Source organism: Rhea americana, unplaced genomic scaffold (assembly GCF_003343005.1).
Source record: "Rhea americana isolate MKP2758 unplaced genomic scaffold, rheAme1 scaffold_63, whole genome shotgun sequence".
Classification (NCBI taxonomy): Eukaryota; Metazoa; Chordata; class Aves; order Rheiformes; family Rheidae; genus Rhea; species Rhea americana.
In genome coordinates, this window is record NW_028186790.1 from 865,320 (window position 1) to 883,714 (window position 18,395).

At 38.7% G+C, this 18,395-nt stretch overlaps 1 protein-coding gene across 3 annotated transcripts in view; it reads right to left on the reverse strand.

The window, feature by feature from the left end:
- Positions 1 to 18,395, reverse strand: part of CLIC5 (CLIC family member 5) — a 79,798-nt gene that overhangs the window by 19,485 nt on the left and 41,918 nt on the right. For all 3 annotated transcript variants that reach the window (XM_085320334.1, XM_085320335.1, XM_085320336.1), the window contains 3 exons: positions 6,191 to 6,300; positions 5,733 to 5,858; positions 4,267 to 4,373 (listed from right to left, as the gene is read on the reverse strand). In XM_085320334.1, the coding sequence (XP_085176460.1) occupies positions 4,267 to 4,373; positions 5,733 to 5,858; positions 6,191 to 6,300 (343 nt within the window). The remainder of the gene's footprint in view (positions 1 to 4,266; positions 4,374 to 5,732; positions 5,859 to 6,190; positions 6,301 to 18,395) is intronic.

The following is an 18,395-nucleotide window of genomic DNA, read 5'->3' on the forward strand; positions in this document are numbered from 1 at the left end:
GACCATGCTTGTCAGGACAACACCAGCTGACCCACAGCATCAAGAAGCCTCTTGCCCTGGCTACATGCACAGGCTCAGATCTAGAAAGGTTCTGCACCACAGAGCCATTATTGCTGTAAGTAATCTACACAGGTTTTTGACATGAACTAATGTATTTTTCCACTTATTTAAAGAGGTATGTGATGGCTTCTAGAAAGGATCAGAGCATACTGTCCAGACTGTGCACGTGCCTACACCGTGGGTCTGATTTCTCAGCTGGAATAGCTCCATGAAACTCAGTGGAGTTAAAGTAGCATAAAACTGATGTAGGTGAGCTTAAGATTCAAGGCCTGTATCTCTCTCTCTCTCTCTCTCTGTGTGTGTGTGTGTGTGTGTGTGTGTGTGTGTATCTGGGTGTATTATATAACTGCACACATAGCACATAAAGAGAGGCATTTCCACCTCACATGCTTAACCACAAATTGTGATGCAGCTACTGAAGGAGGTGAACAGCATTTAATCACATGTAAATTAATGATTTAAATGTTCATTTATTTTTGGCTCCTTGATGTAAATCCAAACCAGACAAGTGGAATCCTCTGGTCAGACGGCTGGAAATTCCAATGAATGAAATCATGTTGGTGGTCTCCCAGCTCAGAGCCTTCTGAAGAGCAGCACAGTAAAATATCCTTCCGTACCACTAATGAATGCGCCCACCCACACTGGAGCTAGTGCCCCCTAAGAACTCAATTCAAGAACAACTTTTTAAACTCATAAATGAAATCAAAGGGCTCATTCTATGAGTCAAAGAACTTACGATTTTAGGAGGAACTGTTAATAGGTGGTTACTATAGGTTGTCCCCTTCATTTGCAGTATATAGGCACGCAAGAAAAAATAATAATACAGAATATGTACAYAGTATTCAAATTAATTAAATTTCATCCTTCTCAAATGAATATATAAATTGTTACTACCCTGGTTACTGTACAGTGCTTGAGTGATTTGCTCAACATCAACAAGAGGAACCAAAGTAAACTCTCACAAGGTCCTGATTTCCTTTCCTGTGTTCGGACAAGGTCTCCTTCTAGATATAAAACAATCAGTAAGCAACCAAAAACTTTCAAGTTAATTGTGAAAATTTAAGCAATTTAAACCTAAGCTAGAGCATCTAGAAAAATCATTTTTAAGACTCCTAGCACTGAATTCTTCCAAGGACTCCTGTTCTTGTATCAGTCATGAGGTGAACTAACACTTCTAATTTCAAGTACTGGAGTGGAGTCTAGTGATAATGCCTGGAGGACTGAATGACCTAGCTGYGCTACCTAAGCAAGACAAGGAACTATTCCTGGGATGAGAAGACCACTTCTTCRGAGAAGCCTGTCATAAAATTATCGAGTGACATGGGGGGTGGAAGGAATCAAGCCCGTTGTAATTGAACTGACTTGAAATAATAAACGCACACACTTTCTTTAAACACAGCTTGCCACATCCTGAGAATCTGGAATCAATTCCTTCCCTTTCAAGAAGCTTAAAAGTAGTGGGACTTTGATATGGCAGGAGAATGTTTGCTTCTGGGCTTACAGCCCTAGCCAGCCTGTTCCAAACCTTTCAACGTTTTTATATTGTAAGACAGAAAAGTTAGCAAAACAAAGACGGAAAAAAAAAAGAATCTGAAATTCAGGGAACTATTAAAGAAGGACAGGCTAGATGCCAAATACCTTTGGTAAGTAAATGATTCATGATCAATAACATATTGCCATACAGACTTGCACAAGAAAGTTATCACCTGCTTCTGTGCCAGGCATAAAACATAATGGCATGTGGCTAATGAAGTACTGCATGAATCCAGAAAAAAAGTACTGTTTTCTTTTGTAAAGTTAAAGCATTTTACTTCTAAATTTTTTTAACTTATCCAGAAAAAATACAGATTTTTCCATGAAAACTTTGTCAAAATCAATATGAAATGAAACATTTCTCTTTTGACAAAGCTGCATTTGTAACATAAAACTGTTTTGACAAAAGGAAACCTGTTTTGTTAAGCAAATGTTTCAGCTTTCATTGTAGAGTGTATTCCTTTATATATTCACATATTTGCCAGCAGAGGGTATCACAATCTTAGAAACAAATAGACATATGTATCATTGTGTCCATTTTACATGGAAGAAGTGAGATAGACACTAGACAAAGAAATTACAAATATTGTTTTCTTCAGTAACATTTTTTCCACTTTTGGAAAAAAAAAAWTTGTGATTCTTTTACGCTACCGGCTCTGTTATCAGTGGCTCCTCTGAGGACAGGAAACTCTGCAATGAAATAGCCTCCATAAAGATGGCATCACTTGAAGTCTCAAATTGTTGCATGGCTCTAACCATCAACCCAGGCAGGTGAAACACTAGCTGTGACTTATCTTTGGCCTGCATTAGGTTCTCATTAATTCTCACATCCAGTAGTATCCTCATACAGCATAAATCTCATTAATAGACTCAACCACTTAACTCAAATTTTCAGCAAAAATTGAATAGCCACAGGCTGTAGCGAGGACACATGTTACTCAGACCTCACTTAGACCTCTGCTAAACCAGTATGCTACAAAGAATGAGCACGTATAATGCATCTAACCCACACATCTCTCAGCTGATTTTATAAATTCATAGCCTGATTTCCCACATATTAATGAATTTACCTCTCTGACTTTCAAATTAAGGGAATGTAATGTAATGTAATGCAATGTAATGCAATGTGCTGTATTGTAATGTAATGTAATGTAATGTAAAGAATCTGATGACTGGTGACTTAGGCTACTTGGAATTCAACACTGGCCTATTCTAAGCCAAAATAAATTAACACAACATTATATTTGCTATAATGCTTTGGGCTGGCTGTTCTGTTTTGGTGTTTTTAATAAGTGTTTTTCTATTTGTGTATTCTGATCATCTGCAACTGATGTCTCAGCCACTGGTGTAGCTTTCCTCCTTAACCTAAGAATTGAGTCAGTTGCAGATAGGAGACAATATATGATGATTTATATATAAATTCATGAAGATTACACATTTTAATTATTCTTCATTTCTAATTTTGATTAAAACATTGAGATTTATGAGAGCTGAGAGCTGCTGTGTATAGGAAATGCATAACATAGCCATGAGCATCATTGAGTTCTTTCTGGAGTTTATCTACTCACATGAAGATAGGGAAAAGGACATTCTCTTAAGTAGTAATTATATTTATTTATAAAGTGCTTTCGCTTACTACAGAACTGTATATAATTACTTCTGCTCTTATAGAGGGAGGAYGAGCAATTAGAATCTGTTCCTAAATGGCATGATCAGGGCTAGACCCCGGATCCCATTTTTTTTGCTGCTACAATTTTTAAAAATGCCAGCCCGGAATACAATTGCACAAATGAAATCTTTGGTAGAGTTCGAACCTGAAAAATCTACTTTTCTCTGAAATAACTGATGTGAGTTCATGGTTTTTAACATACCTTATGTCTCTGCCCATGAAAACTAGTAATATAAGGTAAGATGTACATCAGTGAGCAACTGCAAATATTCTACTAGATTACTTCAAGGAATATGGCAGCATAAATCCWTTAGCCTTCATGAAGCCACAATGGCTTAGACTAGCTGAAGTTTTGCCTCTCTGAGGCAAATGTGGAGAAGAGAAATGYGTAGAAGTAATTTCATTAAGAAGGTAACATATGCCTGTAAACATGCAGATCATGCAGGTTCTAGAGGGGTTATTTGTTTTGACACATAACCATGTAAAAGAAAGTCTGGAGCTTATAGAGTGCAATTACATTTCTTAAACTGTGAATAAATCGCTTCTTTCGTTTAATTACTTTCTGTTTAATATTTTGCTATGACTTGGTTTACATGAACAAATTAGCTATACTATCTTGCAGTAATCACGAGATACTAACTAGGGTAAGATTCAGGTATCAATGCCTACATCTAACAAAGCATGAGGGCATGGGCTCCTCTGGCACAGTCATTCAGTGCTAAATTGTTAGTATTGTCCCTAGCACAGTTTTGACTCTGGTGAACTAACACTAGTGCCTGCCTGGGCTGTGTATAGGAGATAGCATGGGCAATTACCCATTTCCAGTAAGCAGTATGAGCCCTTGTTTTGGTGAGGAAGTTCAGCTGTATGGACAGAAGTTATGTCACAGCAGCTAGTAAGAGGACTACTGTGGCCTGTTTTACTTACTAGTGTAGATGTAGTTGATTAGACTATAGACATAAGCACACAAACACTCCAGCACATTTTGTAATGATCCTACCTACCAGCATTATCCTGCTGTTTGGTATTTTTTATATATGCAGAAAATTTGGAGAAGATATCTATTCCAGCAGTGTTTGATTCCCGRTGCTTGGCAGCGAGCTTGGGATACCTGAAAAGAGAGGAACAGTTTGGCAAGTAACATCTTGTTTTTACCAGCAATATAGTGATGATTACAAATACAATTTACAAGAAGAAAGAAAAAAGCCAAAAAGCCAACAAACCATAATTAACATTGCCATTCACCTCAAAACAACAGCTTGGCAAGACCCTCTTAATAATATCTTTGTCTGGTAAGGCAGGCATTTGGATAGTTACACAGTGACGGCTTTATGACAAAGGTAATTGCACCGATGCTTTATGCGACCATGATCCAAGGTACAGTGGTCTTAAATCAGAAGGAAGCATATATTTCCAATAAAGGTGCAGGGTAATTTGGCAGCCAATTCTCTCTATTATGAATGGCAGTCGTGTCTAATTCTCTACTCTGAAAATGTATTCCAGAATGTAATAGCAAGGAGTGTTAGTATTACCTAGGTGGCAGAACATAAAGTTTTCAGTCTCTGATTTRTTATTTTTTGAAGACATCTGGTGCAAAGGAATATATTGATTTGAAAGACCAACACAAACTAATCACTCCTACTGGTTTCAGTGGGTCTTGGATCAAGGTATATAAAACTTTACTATCTGATCTCCTGCCTCAAGACTGGCTGATTCAGCTCGAGGTAAAACACTCCATAAGGCATCTAGCCAATTTTCATTGATTCATAGATTTTAAGGTCCAAAACACAAGCCAAAGAATTTGTTCCCATTATCCTTGTATTAGGTCCAAAATGTTTGACTAACTAAGGTATATCTGGTGAATCTGACACTTTCCTTGGTACTTTGTTCCAGTGGTTAATCATCCATACAAAAAAAATCTGTGCCTTATATCTAATCTGAATTAGTTTGGTTATAACTTCCAGTCACAGCTCTTGTCATTTCTTGACTAGAATAATGATCACTTTTCTGCCTCCAGAGCTCCTTGTACTCTGTAATCACTTTCCCTCACAGCCTTTTTGATAAACCSTGCAGCTCAGAAACCTTAAGTTTTTCACTGTACAACATTTTTCCTGGCATAGATATTTGTGTGTGGCAATTCTCTGCATTCACTCCAAGTTATTTTTAGCACTTTTTTTTTTCTAAAATGTGGACACTAGACTCCTATAAAAATTTTCTAGTATTGATGTCCTTAATTCTGCATACAAGGGCATCCTGAAAAGTGTACAGAGAAAACATTCTGCAATTATTAGTCATACAAGTAACTTTCACACATGGAAGTCATCTCACTGACGCCAGCAAGTTTCATAACTAAATATTGCTCCTGTARGTAAAGATTGTAGGAGGGAATGCTTTTGAGAACTCCTTCTAGGACATCATTCATTCCTGGGAAATGGAATATTTACTGAAAAAAAAAATCCTAAGTTCTTACTTTGGAGGTGCAAGAGTCTCTTCCAAGAATTCCTCAATCTTGTTAACATCTGTTTTGACTTCTCCATTAAAAGTCAAGAAAGGTGGGTGGGTCCCAGGAGCCAGATTGTGTAGATCAGCTGGCTTTCTGCAGAGAGAAAAAAAGTCATGAAATCACAAAACTTTATGATCGTGTAGTCACACAGATATTTATAGTTCCTACAAAATCCGTTGTTTGTCCTTCTCTTTCTTCAGCAGCTTGTGGTTATAATACTTTGAAAGAACCCCGAGAATCCTATTTTATATCAAAACATTCCACAAGTGGAAAAAAGAAAAAACCCAAACCTGAATCCCAACTATTTTGTTGTGCACCACAAACTCTCTGAGCCAGACACAAATCTGATTGAACTCGGTGGAGGCTTTCTACAGAACAAATACCAGATCACATAACTATTTTCAATTAAACTGAACAATTTTTACCTTTTCAGGTCAACAGTGGTGACATTGAACACAACTCCTTTGAGCCAGAGGATCATGAAGAGGCGTTGGGAGAATGGACAGTTCCCAATGCTTTCTCCATCTATACCAGCCTGAGGGACAGAAAGAGAGTAAAAATAGAGTGCAGATATGTTAGTTACTTATCTACCTCAAGAAGGAAAACTGGATGTTGAAACAAAAATACCTAGCTCCAATATAACCTACAGAATCTGCTATTTGATATAGTTTATCATGAACACAAGAATGGAATTACTTCAGGACTTAGTCCTTGTCAAGACCTGAAGAAAAAACAYAGTGCCTCCCATGAGGGCAATTCTGGCTAAAGAAAATGTGTCCCTAGCTTATGTCTAACTACATTTAGGAGCAGTATATATTTCTCCAATTTATCTCACCCCTACAAGACTGCTTTCTTAATGGATATGCTAGAAAACTCAGGACAGGCTTTCTGCTCCATTTAAGTCCATGAACTGCAGCTTCTATCAGTTCTGCTGGTATCTGCTTCCCTGTTCTACTAAGATATGTTCAAACTGGGGACATTCAAATCTAGATTTAAACCCAAACACTGCAAATATTTGAAGGTATTTGCACTAGGACTCCTTGTTCACATCCAGTAAAACAACAGCTTCAGACACAGATAGACAAATCCAAATAGAAATTTGAATCTAACCTCTTCCAAAGTTCAAGGCAAATTTCAGGTACAACATTCAGTCTGTTCCTATTTCTAGTACCTAATGAGTTGCCTGCAAACCACTGCAAAACAATAAAAAACTGCTGGTGTTAGCATTGAGGAAACAGCCTGTTTTTTTCCTCTAAAAATTTATGGTCCTTAGCCATGCAAATTCTGACTTTGAGTCATGGAGGGATACAAATAACCCTGGCTAAACTGAGCCAAAGCCACGTCCAAGGACAACATCCTTGTACAATAATTATGCTTGTGGCCAAAGCTTTCAGGACGATAATGGTTTTGATAGATTTCCATTTTAATTTGTGGTACTATTGTGTTTAGAAGATTCTTCCAATCCTGGTGAAGCAACCAACCTTCCTTTGCTGACCCACATGAGTTGCATAACTGTATTTTATGCACACAGTGCATGTTAGAAAATGGCTGATGAAAGAACTAAGCAAATAGATAGAGGTTCTTTTCTTTTGGAGAGAATATTCTCTTACTCTACTGTCATAAATTTCATCTTCTGAATATTGAAACTGTGAGGTAGCATTTCTGTGTCCCAAAGAAGAAATCACTTATAATTATTGCAGCTCTGTGAAAGATCCACAGCACAACTMGAAATATTTTGAGAACTGTCTATTGCTACAAATGCAGGCCTTCCATGTGAAATGTTTAGCCGAAAGATTTTCTGGTAGATGTCATGAATCTTTTCTCAAGTCTTGAATCCAGCTTTAGATGATTGTAGGTTTAAGAACAAACCCGAGGTTTCCCATCCACCAAAATATGGAAAGAGTGTGGATTCAAGGCTTGGAGACATCCCACTGTAAATTYAGGGCTATGTAAGGAGCTTTTCTCTGGGTTCAGATTTAGATTCAAACACTTAGTCTCTAGAAATATTTGGATCTAGAGGTAAATTTTGGTTGCGTTTCTACTTGAAATTATGCGTCTGCTATACACCTGGCTTTGTCAAGAACTAAGAAAGAGTGGTAAGGTACAAGGATGAGCAGGAAACGATGCCTTTTCTCAGATGCCTGGGGTGCGAGTAGCCTCGTTTCGTACTACTTCATTAATTAAGTAGTTGGCTCTGTTCTGCAAATTTCATGGAAAATAATGACAATGTTTCCATGGGAAACCAGGCACCACAGTGCTGGATACAGTAATTACTGTGAAATTATCTTTGTTGATTTGGCTTTGGCTTATTAAACCAGTGTAAGGAACTTTTAACTTCTTAGCCTTCCTAAAAAGAGGCAAATACTACAAGAYAATACATGTATGTAATACAAGTATGACATCAAATTTCCCTTTGCTTTACTACCATCCTAATCATAACCTTCATACTGGAGTTGCCTGAGTCTACAAACAATATATAACAAACGTAAAATTTGTAGAAAAACAGGCTGACCACTGAATTAGAAGGCAGAAGAGTCAGGCAGGAGGTTTGATTCTAATCTTACCCGCTCTGGTTTTACTTTGGCTTATCAGTCCATTGAGTTTGATTCACTCTTCACCTGACATGCTTCAAAGTGGGTATAAAACACCAGCTTGCCAAGTCTTGCAAATACCTTGCGAGAAAGAGGTCTCGTCTGGGGCTTGTCTCACAATCACGCACAAAGGTCCAGCCCTTGCACAGGTCTCAGGCCTGCATAGAAGCAAAATGCTTACCTGCCTATCCTAATCCATTTCTTATGCTCTAARTAACAAATTCCACCCTTTAAGGAAACAGGCTCAGGGAGCAATTCATTTCCCTACTCTCTCCAACTATTTATTCTCATGAGAAGGGTGCAGAAAAACAGACCTGTATCTTGTTACACCTCCTTTATTCTGAAAGGAAGCAGTGAAGAACCCTTTCAAGAACAGCGTGGATTAAAAGGGGGAGGCGAATGGACCAGCGCTGGAGGCTGACTGGCAACGAAGGGATGGAAGTGACAGGCTGTGTGAGGCTAAGAAACATAGAATTCACTGGAGACAGGAGAAAAATGTGGAGCCTAAAAGAAATAGGATTCATTCCGGGATCAAAAATAAAATTAATTGTTAGGTCAGATGAGACCTCCAGCAGCACCAAAGGGTCAGAATTGCCCTTTCTTGCCTTTCAAATGGAGTGCGAAACGTTAATTGCTATGCACCCATTGGGAACGCACAAAGGAAATTCCAGAAATAAAAGATAAACTAAAGAAAAAATACAATATGATCCTTTTTCAAAGCTCACAGATCTGGAAGCCAAGCTCATGATTTGGGTGGAGTCTGACTCATGGGTTTTTGTCTCATGTGACCGACATAACTGAAAATGCTACCACAAATCACACAGCAAATTGGTGACAGAGAGAATAGAATCAAAATCTCCCCAGCAACACAATTCATCCATTAAATTCAGCTCTTTCCACAGAAATTATAGGCCAGGCTCTGTCAGTTTTGTGAATCCTTTCCCATTTGCTGATAACAGCAGTCAGCAATTCAATGTTCAACACTCAGAGAGAGCAAAGCCTTAGCAGGTAATAACTTCAAAGGCTTATCAAAGTATCTTGAGATCACTCGTGAAGTCTATTAACTACCAGGAGGAGATGAGGAAGAACAGGGAACTTCCTAGGCTTGGTCACTTTTAACTTCAAAAAACCCCAGCTTGCTTAAAGCACCCTGGTAGTGATTAAATAAAAGCCTGTTATGTATCTGTCCAAGGTAGGGGGCTCAGAAATGGAGGAATTAAATAATACCTTCATCAAGATCAAGTACTCAAACAGTGGACAGAAAGAAAAGAACAAATAATTGACAAACTGGAGAAACACCATCCATCCCTGCCGTTGCTCACACACGAACGTATTTTCTCATGTAGGTTCCCTGAAGCACAGCAAAAGGGATCCACCACTTACAAAAGAAAAGAGCAAGCTGATGACATACGCCTCCTCCCTGGCAGTAATGCTGAGTATTTCGGTTTTAATGATTGCAACTGGGATAGACATGAGGGTTTGGGGCAGTTAGGTTGAAGGAAACAGATTTTTCAAAACATGCACTATAACTCACAAAGAGTTACAGAGCCTCCTCCTCCCCGCAGTCAGCAGTCACTATTGCTCCAGATGGAGGAAGACCTCACCTGAGAAGCCCAATTCACATAGTGACTGTGGAAGACCAAAACAGATTCAAGGATTTGCTGGGAACGACTCTTTGACCAGAGGCCATCCCACGCAACTTTAGGAATTTAACTAAGGGAACGTCACCCGAGGAACCCACGCAAGTCAAGGAAAGGAGGCACTTTCAAAAGATGATTCTGATTACTCTTCACTTAGACTGAACCTGATGCGTGTTTGATTTTAGGAAGGATGAATCTGAACCCTCAAAACAGAAAAGCTTTTGTAGTTTGCTGAGACAGTATTTCTGGAAAATGATTTTGCTCCATCATGGAAACATCACTTTCTGCTCCCGTTGCTTCACATGAACTTACATATAATTAATTTAGCTACTAAAAAAGGCATCTCATGCTTTTCTAGTTAGCCTCCAGACAAAYCAAGTGACCCAAGGTCCTGCCCTGGAACTTGGTATAAACATACCAGGAAATCTCCACCATCATACCAGCTGCTTGCCTCTCTCTGAGTAATGGCAAGAATGAGTAAGATGTTCTCCCTTATTATTTTTAAGAGACTCCTCCTTAAACACTTCAGCTATTTATAAATTTTATTTTTAATTAAACCGCAAGGATATTTGTGTGCACAAGAGGGGAATGTACTGACACATTACCAAGGAACAAAATTAAGGAGGTTTCAGGGGGAAAAAAAGTGTCTCAGTGATTTTATGAGCTTGAGCCAAATATTTGTAGCAAAGTAGCTATAATACCAAGATCTCCTGTTCAGCATAGCTGAACTATGTGAACAGGGAGCTCTTCTCAAGTTCAAGCTACTACTTTTCTGTAAGTGAAATAACTGAAATAAACTTCCTCACTTGTTCCAAAAATACTCCAACTGGTAAATGCACAGTGACTCCAATGCACAGAGACAAATGTATATTATTTTAACTAAGCTTAAGGGGGGGGGGGAAAGCAAACTTCATTTCCAACTATTCCCAAAATACAGCCATTTTAAAGAAAAATACTGTCGTTAATAATGATCACAAAAATGACTAAGCATCCAGCTTAAGAATTGCAGTGTTGGAAAGAACTGCATATTGGAAAGTGCTGGGTTTTTTTTCTAAAGRATCAGGATGTATTTGTTTTTATCCGTTATCCTTCTCTTTTCATTTGTCATTGCGTTGAGAACATTCTACACAACAGTCCAATGTTTTCTTGGATACTATGGTAAGGTAGACAGATATTTTTGATGACACTAAAACATTTTTATTTTTCAAAGGGATTTTAACAAGTTAGCAAAAGCAGGCAGGCTAATTCATCTAAATGTTCAATCTAATCCCAGTAAGGGATTAAGGAGAGATTTGATTTCACCATTCCTACAGTCAAAACCTAGATTCACATTACACATGGTTACGGTCTGTTTTATAATTGGGAAAGAGCCTACCTTTTGACACTTACTCTCCTTACGCTCAGAACCCAAAGGGGAAGTGAAAATCCTATTCAAAATGTAGAGCAGGCCAGGAAATATCCTATTTATTGTGCCATAAAAAAAAAATCTGTCTTAGTAATTATACCACACACACAATAGCACAAATCTCCATTGTAGGGGAAAATCATTGGCTGCAACACGACATCAGACATGCCAAGGTATTGCTTCAGTAAGGATAATTTTTTTCCAATTTCTAGTGTATTTTCTTTCACAACTTCTTGTCCAAATGTAAAAGCCAGTAAGCTATTTGGAGTGCCACCAACAGAGAGGGAAGGTAAGAGGCATATATTCATAAAGCAGCACTGGTAGGTCTCAAGTAAGAAGTAAATCTTGTAGCACAAGTCCTGTGTATCACAGAACATTCTTGTTGACTGTGGCTCCAGTTCAGGAAAGCATTTAAGCATGTGCTGAAATACATCCCAATTCAGAGGAAGTATATGCTTGACTTTAAGCATGTTCTTAAGTCCTGATGATTTCAATGGGACTTAAGCACACACTTAAGTACTTTCCTGAATGGGGGCCTATAACAACAATAATAAATTTATTGTATAGTAATTTAACTTCGTTGGACGTTTGCCGAGATTTCATTTTGCTAGGAGAAATTCTTAGCATCAGTCTTCCAAGGCAGGACAAGATAAAGTCAAAATATATTCATGAGCACGCACATATGGAAATGGACCATGTCAAATAAAAATAGAGTATTTGCTAGAAAGACTGACAGGGTAGTAACAAAACAAAAGGGAAGTGGTGAAATTCTTTAGCCAGCTCCCCAAAAGCCAGCCAAAATGTTGTCCAAGTTTGGCATGCATACAGCCATACATTATAGATACACATAAGCTTAACTTGGTCTGCATTGCCGGCCAATTTGAGGGAAGCTGGCTTGTTGCACTGTGCAGCACGTCAGTAGAGTTGAGGATCTCCACGGAGCTGCGGCTGCATTTCTTGGATCTCTAGAGTTTTGGGAGAGCTGAATTTGTACTCCTGAATCATTTAGGATTTTCGGGAGATGGAACTGCAGCTTGGAAATGTCATGGGCATYGGTAGTAAAGACATGACAAATATTTTTGTGAAGTTTAATAAATCAYTATTTTCCAGTTTTCTATATTCAGATGAATGGCAGCACGGGCAGGAAGGGATCAGTCATAAATGTGAGCTTCTTCCCATCAATCCTTTCAGGAACGCAATGAATCCGTACAAATTAAGCCCTGTTTGTCCTCAGGGCCAGTCAGTCTGAAAGCAGGACTATTAAAACGGAATTTCTAGTTCTGAGAAAGTGGGACTGCCTGCATCCCCCTCCCGACGCACTCTCTGTACACAGTGGCACAGTTAACACGCATAAGGGATTGGAAAAGCTCAGTAAGTAATTTATGAAGACTTTCAGGATTTTGCTCTAAATTGCARTAAAACACATTTTCACACATTCACAGCTTTATTCAACAGGAGCTGCGGGCTTTTTGGAAGGAGGGGAGTTGAAATAATCTCAGTAATTCTGAAATGCGATTTCACCTGGTTGGGTTATAGGAAGCCAGTAGCCCTGCAAGTTCTGGCTCAGCTGCATGTTTTGACCTTGGGCTGAGTGCTCCTACGGTTTTCCACGGTCCCAGCACCCCGCTAGCCCACCAACTGGGCTGCAGGAGGAAGCAAGCCAACGAAGAGGAAACGAGGCACGTCTCCCAAGCAGCCTGGCCAAAGCCATTTTACACCTCCATCAGGTATTCGTCAAATCCCAAGCGCGCTCTTCAAAGAAATATCGTTCCGAAGGAAATTTCTGTTGACATTCTCATATTCATTTTCTGCCTAATTGCTTGGGAAGCTCCCCGGGAGGGAAAGAGGGGGCAAGATACTCCTCAAGCAGATCTAGAAAATTCTTACGACTTCTCTAAACAACTGTTTAGAGAAGAGCTGAGCTGGAGCTGGAGAGCTGGAGAGCTGTTACTTGCAAGAAATCAATCACTTTCAAATTGTCTCAAAGCACCTAAAACTGCCAGCCATGCTGAAAATCTTGGCCTGTGCGTACCACCTACCCTTCAGCCGGTATTTTCGCTATATTAAAAGAATYCTTACGAACACACGAGTGCTGTCTGCAGCTTGCCTCTGCAGTACCCTCCCTGCTTCCTAGCGACTCTTAGCCTTCCGGGGCGGCTCCCTTACACATCGCTATTGAAAGGGCAGGTTTGCTACGCAGAGATTCGCCTCGACAGTGCACGCTAGCMACATTTTTCCCACGTTGCACGCCCGTGAACTGCAGCTGGGGACTCTGCATTTTGCAGGGCTCCTTCGAGCACCAGCCCTGGTGCTGTCGAACGATCGGTAGCACATGGTTTACTGCACCTCGCTGGCCACTGCCTGCCAAGTGCTGCCTTCCCCAGGAATATTAAGCTACGTAGCAGTACTTAACACAGAGCTTAATGCATTGTAACAAAAAACTTGGATGCCCTCTCATTTAACTAAGGTGGGAGACTGTCTTACACATCAAAGCTTATTGACTTTGATATAAAATCCAGGCTTAGTAAATAATGGAGGGACTAACCAAGGAGCAGGCTATAAACAGAATTATTGACATTACTTGGTATTTAGTCTCCTAGGGGAAAAAAAAAATCCCTCCTCCCCAATTCATAAATGTATATATACATTGTTGTAGGAAGCTYCATTCTAGATTATTTACTGTTAATGTATCATTAAATTGAATACATAAAACAATAGGTTAGGGATCAACAAATACAAATCACACAATCAAGATATAAATTATATGATTGACACATKAAATGATATAATTATTTCTTGATCCAGGCTGTTATAATGATCAGTCTTTTATTTTCCATTAATATTCATCAAATATTCTTCCAGCACTGGCCTTTATTTTTTAAAAGAAAATATAAGAGACAATCAACTAGCATAAACCATTTTCACAACGTATGGCTATCTACCTRTGACTAGTCTGCACTTTTCTAAATCCAAACTGCACAAATGATTGATTGGAGCTCTCAGATATCAGAAAGTTATTTCAAAACAAAATATATTACATGCAGAACAGTTGCCAGTGGCTCTAACAAAGCAATGGTATTCCCAGCACTAACTGGTGGAGAAACCATATTAGCCACTGGATGTAACTACAGTGAACAGCTTTTAAAGGCTTTGCTTTTTTGAGATCCATCTTCAATAATTCCTAAAGGGTAAAAGAAATCCCATGGGGGAAAAACAAACTCAAGAAATACAGATAGATAAGCTTACCATCAGCATACAGAAAGATACTGGGAAAAAAGGATTAGACAGTAAGTTCACAGCCACATGYAGAGTAAGATGGTAAGACAAGACAGTACAGGCTTGTCAKGAAAAAAAAATCACTTTAAACCAATCAAATTTTGTTCTTTGACAGGGTATCCAACATGGTGGGCAAAAAGAAAGTRGTAGGTTTCTAGAAGTTGACTTCTSTAAGGTTTTTGACATATRCTGCAGATCAGATTTTCATAAACAAAGTAGGAAAGTAGGATCTGTATGAAAATTGTAAAGTGCTTGTAGGAGTGGTTGAAAAAAATACTTAAGGAATAGTAATAAGCAACTTTTCTGTTAGTCTAGAAACACACAACAAGTAGAGTTTCCATAAAGGTCTGTGACAAGATGGRTTATATTTAATGGTTCCATTAACAAAATGAAAGACAGAATACAAAGATCCCTACAAAAGTTTATGTTATTGGTATTCTACAGGAGAGTAGACGCCAAACTGACAGTGAGAAATTAGAAAAAAAACATCTGAAATCACTTAAATGGCATTCRGTAAAGAAAATTGCATAGTATAAAATGTAAGAAGAACAAAATCTTGTGTACAACTGCAAAACGGTGACTAACTGGTGATGCGACAAGGCTGAAGAGAAGGAAGTTTGTACACGCATCACAAACAACATGAATCATCTGTGTACGCGTCTACAAACAACAGCAACAAGATAATGCATTGCATGAGATGTACTACTAGGAGTATCGGACAACATAATAGTCCTCAAGCAYGTAGAAGACTGTTCCAAAGAAGATGATGATCCATTGCTCTTCATGCCCACAGAGGATAGCATTAAGTAGTTTACTTAATTTGCCATAATAAAACTTTAGGGGAAAAAAATCCGGTGTAATTATCTGAATAACAAAACACAAAGCAGACTTTCTAAGGAGGCTGCGCAATCTACATTACTGGAGGCTTTGAAGAAATCAAAAAACAAACAAAAAAAGAGATGACAAAACCGGTCTTGACTTATTTAATCCTGCTGCAGAGCAGAGAGATTGTATAGGATGCTCCTTCAGTCCTCTCTAACAGTATATGCTAGAGACTCCTTGGCAACAAAGCTATTCTCCTTGCCCTCCGTGCGAGACCCACGGTGGCATRCACTTCTGCTTTCCTCTGGCCTTCATAGGATGAATTCTGGCCCTCGTGAAGTCAGTGGGAATTTTGCCAATGATTTTGACAGGACCAGAATTTCACTCATAAGTTTAATGGCCAGAAGGGACAATTATAATAATCTTTCCCGACCTTTTGCATAATATAAACCATAGATTTCACTCAGCCTGTAGCCAACAGCTTGTGGTTGAACTGGAACATATGTTTTTAAAGGTTTTTCAGATTAAAAATATACTAGACATAGAGTGGTAGTAAAATCCCCTCTAGTGGTACATGTTTGCATTGCAAGGTGAAATCCTGACTCCCTTTCAAGTCGACTGCAAATGTCCAATCTGAAGGCTTTTGCTAAATGTAGCTAATTTATCCATCAGTTATATGTGAGGAGTTTTTTTCTGTTAGTTSTATTGCTTTATGTGGGTTTACCTGGTTGAAGGAACCTTAATCACAGGGAGTCAGGCCACAGTGGCACTCAGAAAATAATCACAATCCTAATAAAGGTCAACAGCGATGCTCAAGCATCAGCTATTGCTTGGTTACCTTGGCTACCACGGTGTTTCACATAGGAAGATGTAAACACTTTGAAAAAAAAAAAACCACAATTTGTTTTATAAGAGGAAAGAAACGTGTTCTCTAACATATTCATATTAGGTGGCTGCTCATCCTCTGCACTTACAGAGTGGAGCTCTTAGACTTCTGAAGACTGCGCCTAGAGAGCCATATTCCACTCGTGGCCTTTTTGCACCACAGCTGCTAGCAGACTGTCCTATAATAGACTTGATCTAATTCTACTCCTRTAATTCGTACACAATATTTCCACTAAAGACAAATATTTCATTGACCTCAATGAGAGCAGAACTGTATTTTGGATTCATTAATTTCTTTCTAATAACCACGGGTGACTGTATGGGCTCTAGTGAAATAGTCAGGGGAGGAATCTGGTTTAGCTACTCACAGAGCACCAATTATAATCATTTCAAGTACAGATGATTCTACATCCTGTGAGCTGATTAGACAGAAGCTGATTCCTATAGGAAAGCTCTAAAAAATCAAATGAGAGATAAATCATTGTCCAAAGGTGGCATGGGAAATGCAAATTATAGTAMAATTATTACTCTTTCTACAGGAGATCGGGTGCAAGTACAGGAGTCACCTTTCAAAGCAAGCTTTATGCGGAGATCTGTTGATCCCCTTGCAGTTCTGGAATCCTGCATGTAGGTGTTCTTATAAAAATTAAATCTGTGCACATCTGGAGTTGGAATGTCTGTTAAAAATCTGTGAGCCTGGGACAGTAATCTGGTCATACAGTATATTCTGCAAATGTTGATGAATCKCAGCCAAATTTCCATGCCTCTAAGCAGCATATCAGACTAACAAATAATAACAGCAGCCAGGTGCTGAAAGTTAATGCTGAACCTGAAATCAGATCCAGGGCTGAATTATTTATTGAAATTCCATGACTTTATTTGCAGCACTATTAGAAGAGTGAGTCACTTGCAGCTATTTGCAAATAAATAGATGAATGTAGTTTTGTCTCTGATAAGGGCATTTACTATCAAATCAGCTGAGCTGAGTGCAAGCCATAATCTGCCCTTAATTATAGTCTCATTTTTTATCTTATTTAACATCACATAAATAATGTTCATCTATGCCTTCTATTGATTTAAATGGGATTAAAGAGCAGTCAGGAACACTCAAGAGACGTTTTGCAGTCTGCAGAACTAGGTCTTTACATCTCTTTTTGCATCTCCAAAGCTATTGGTACTGTAGAGGGCATGAGAGACACTTCATCCTAAGATGTGATGAATGTATAAGACTTTTCACCGAAAGTAGATCAAGTCACATTGCAAAAGAGCACACTGCAGGATCAAGCTAAAATTTGATTTGATGCTAGCATCTCAGGATAACTTTCCAATACATGGAACCCACAATATATTCAATAAAGAAATAAGTTACTGACTAATTTCTGCACCATTAATGTTCTTTTATCTGCCAAAAATTGCTGTATTTGTTCATGTTATTACTGACACAGACATACAGTGAGATTTAGCCACGCATCAACTAAATATCCCTACAGAAAATTAAAGGGGTTGTTACACCACTAGGTAGTCTTTTCTGATCATAGAATCATAGAATGGTAAAGTTGGAAGGGATCTAGGGATCATCTAGTCCAACCCTCAGCGTAGCCCATAGGGGGATTGAACCTGCGACCTTGGCATTAGCAGCACCATGCTCTAACCACTGATAGCCACATGCAGAGGAGGGGAATGTGACTGTCTCTGAATATTTTTTAAACAAGAAACAGAAAGCAAGTTCTTCATTTGTAAATGTAAATACATGCAATGAAAACAAGATTCTAAGATGTACACTTATTCAAACAGCAAGCACGCATTCCTTGTGACTCTTATCTGCAAGCAAAATAATTTGCATTTTCAATATCAATGCTCAAGAAAAAAAAAACATAGACATCTAAATCTTCTAAAAGTTGCTGAAAAATCACATTTCTTACCTACTCCCCCATCTCAGTGGAGGATGAATTCTTAAAATCTCTGTGTATATACGGTTTGGGTTATTTTGCAAAGCCCCAGTGATGCAACT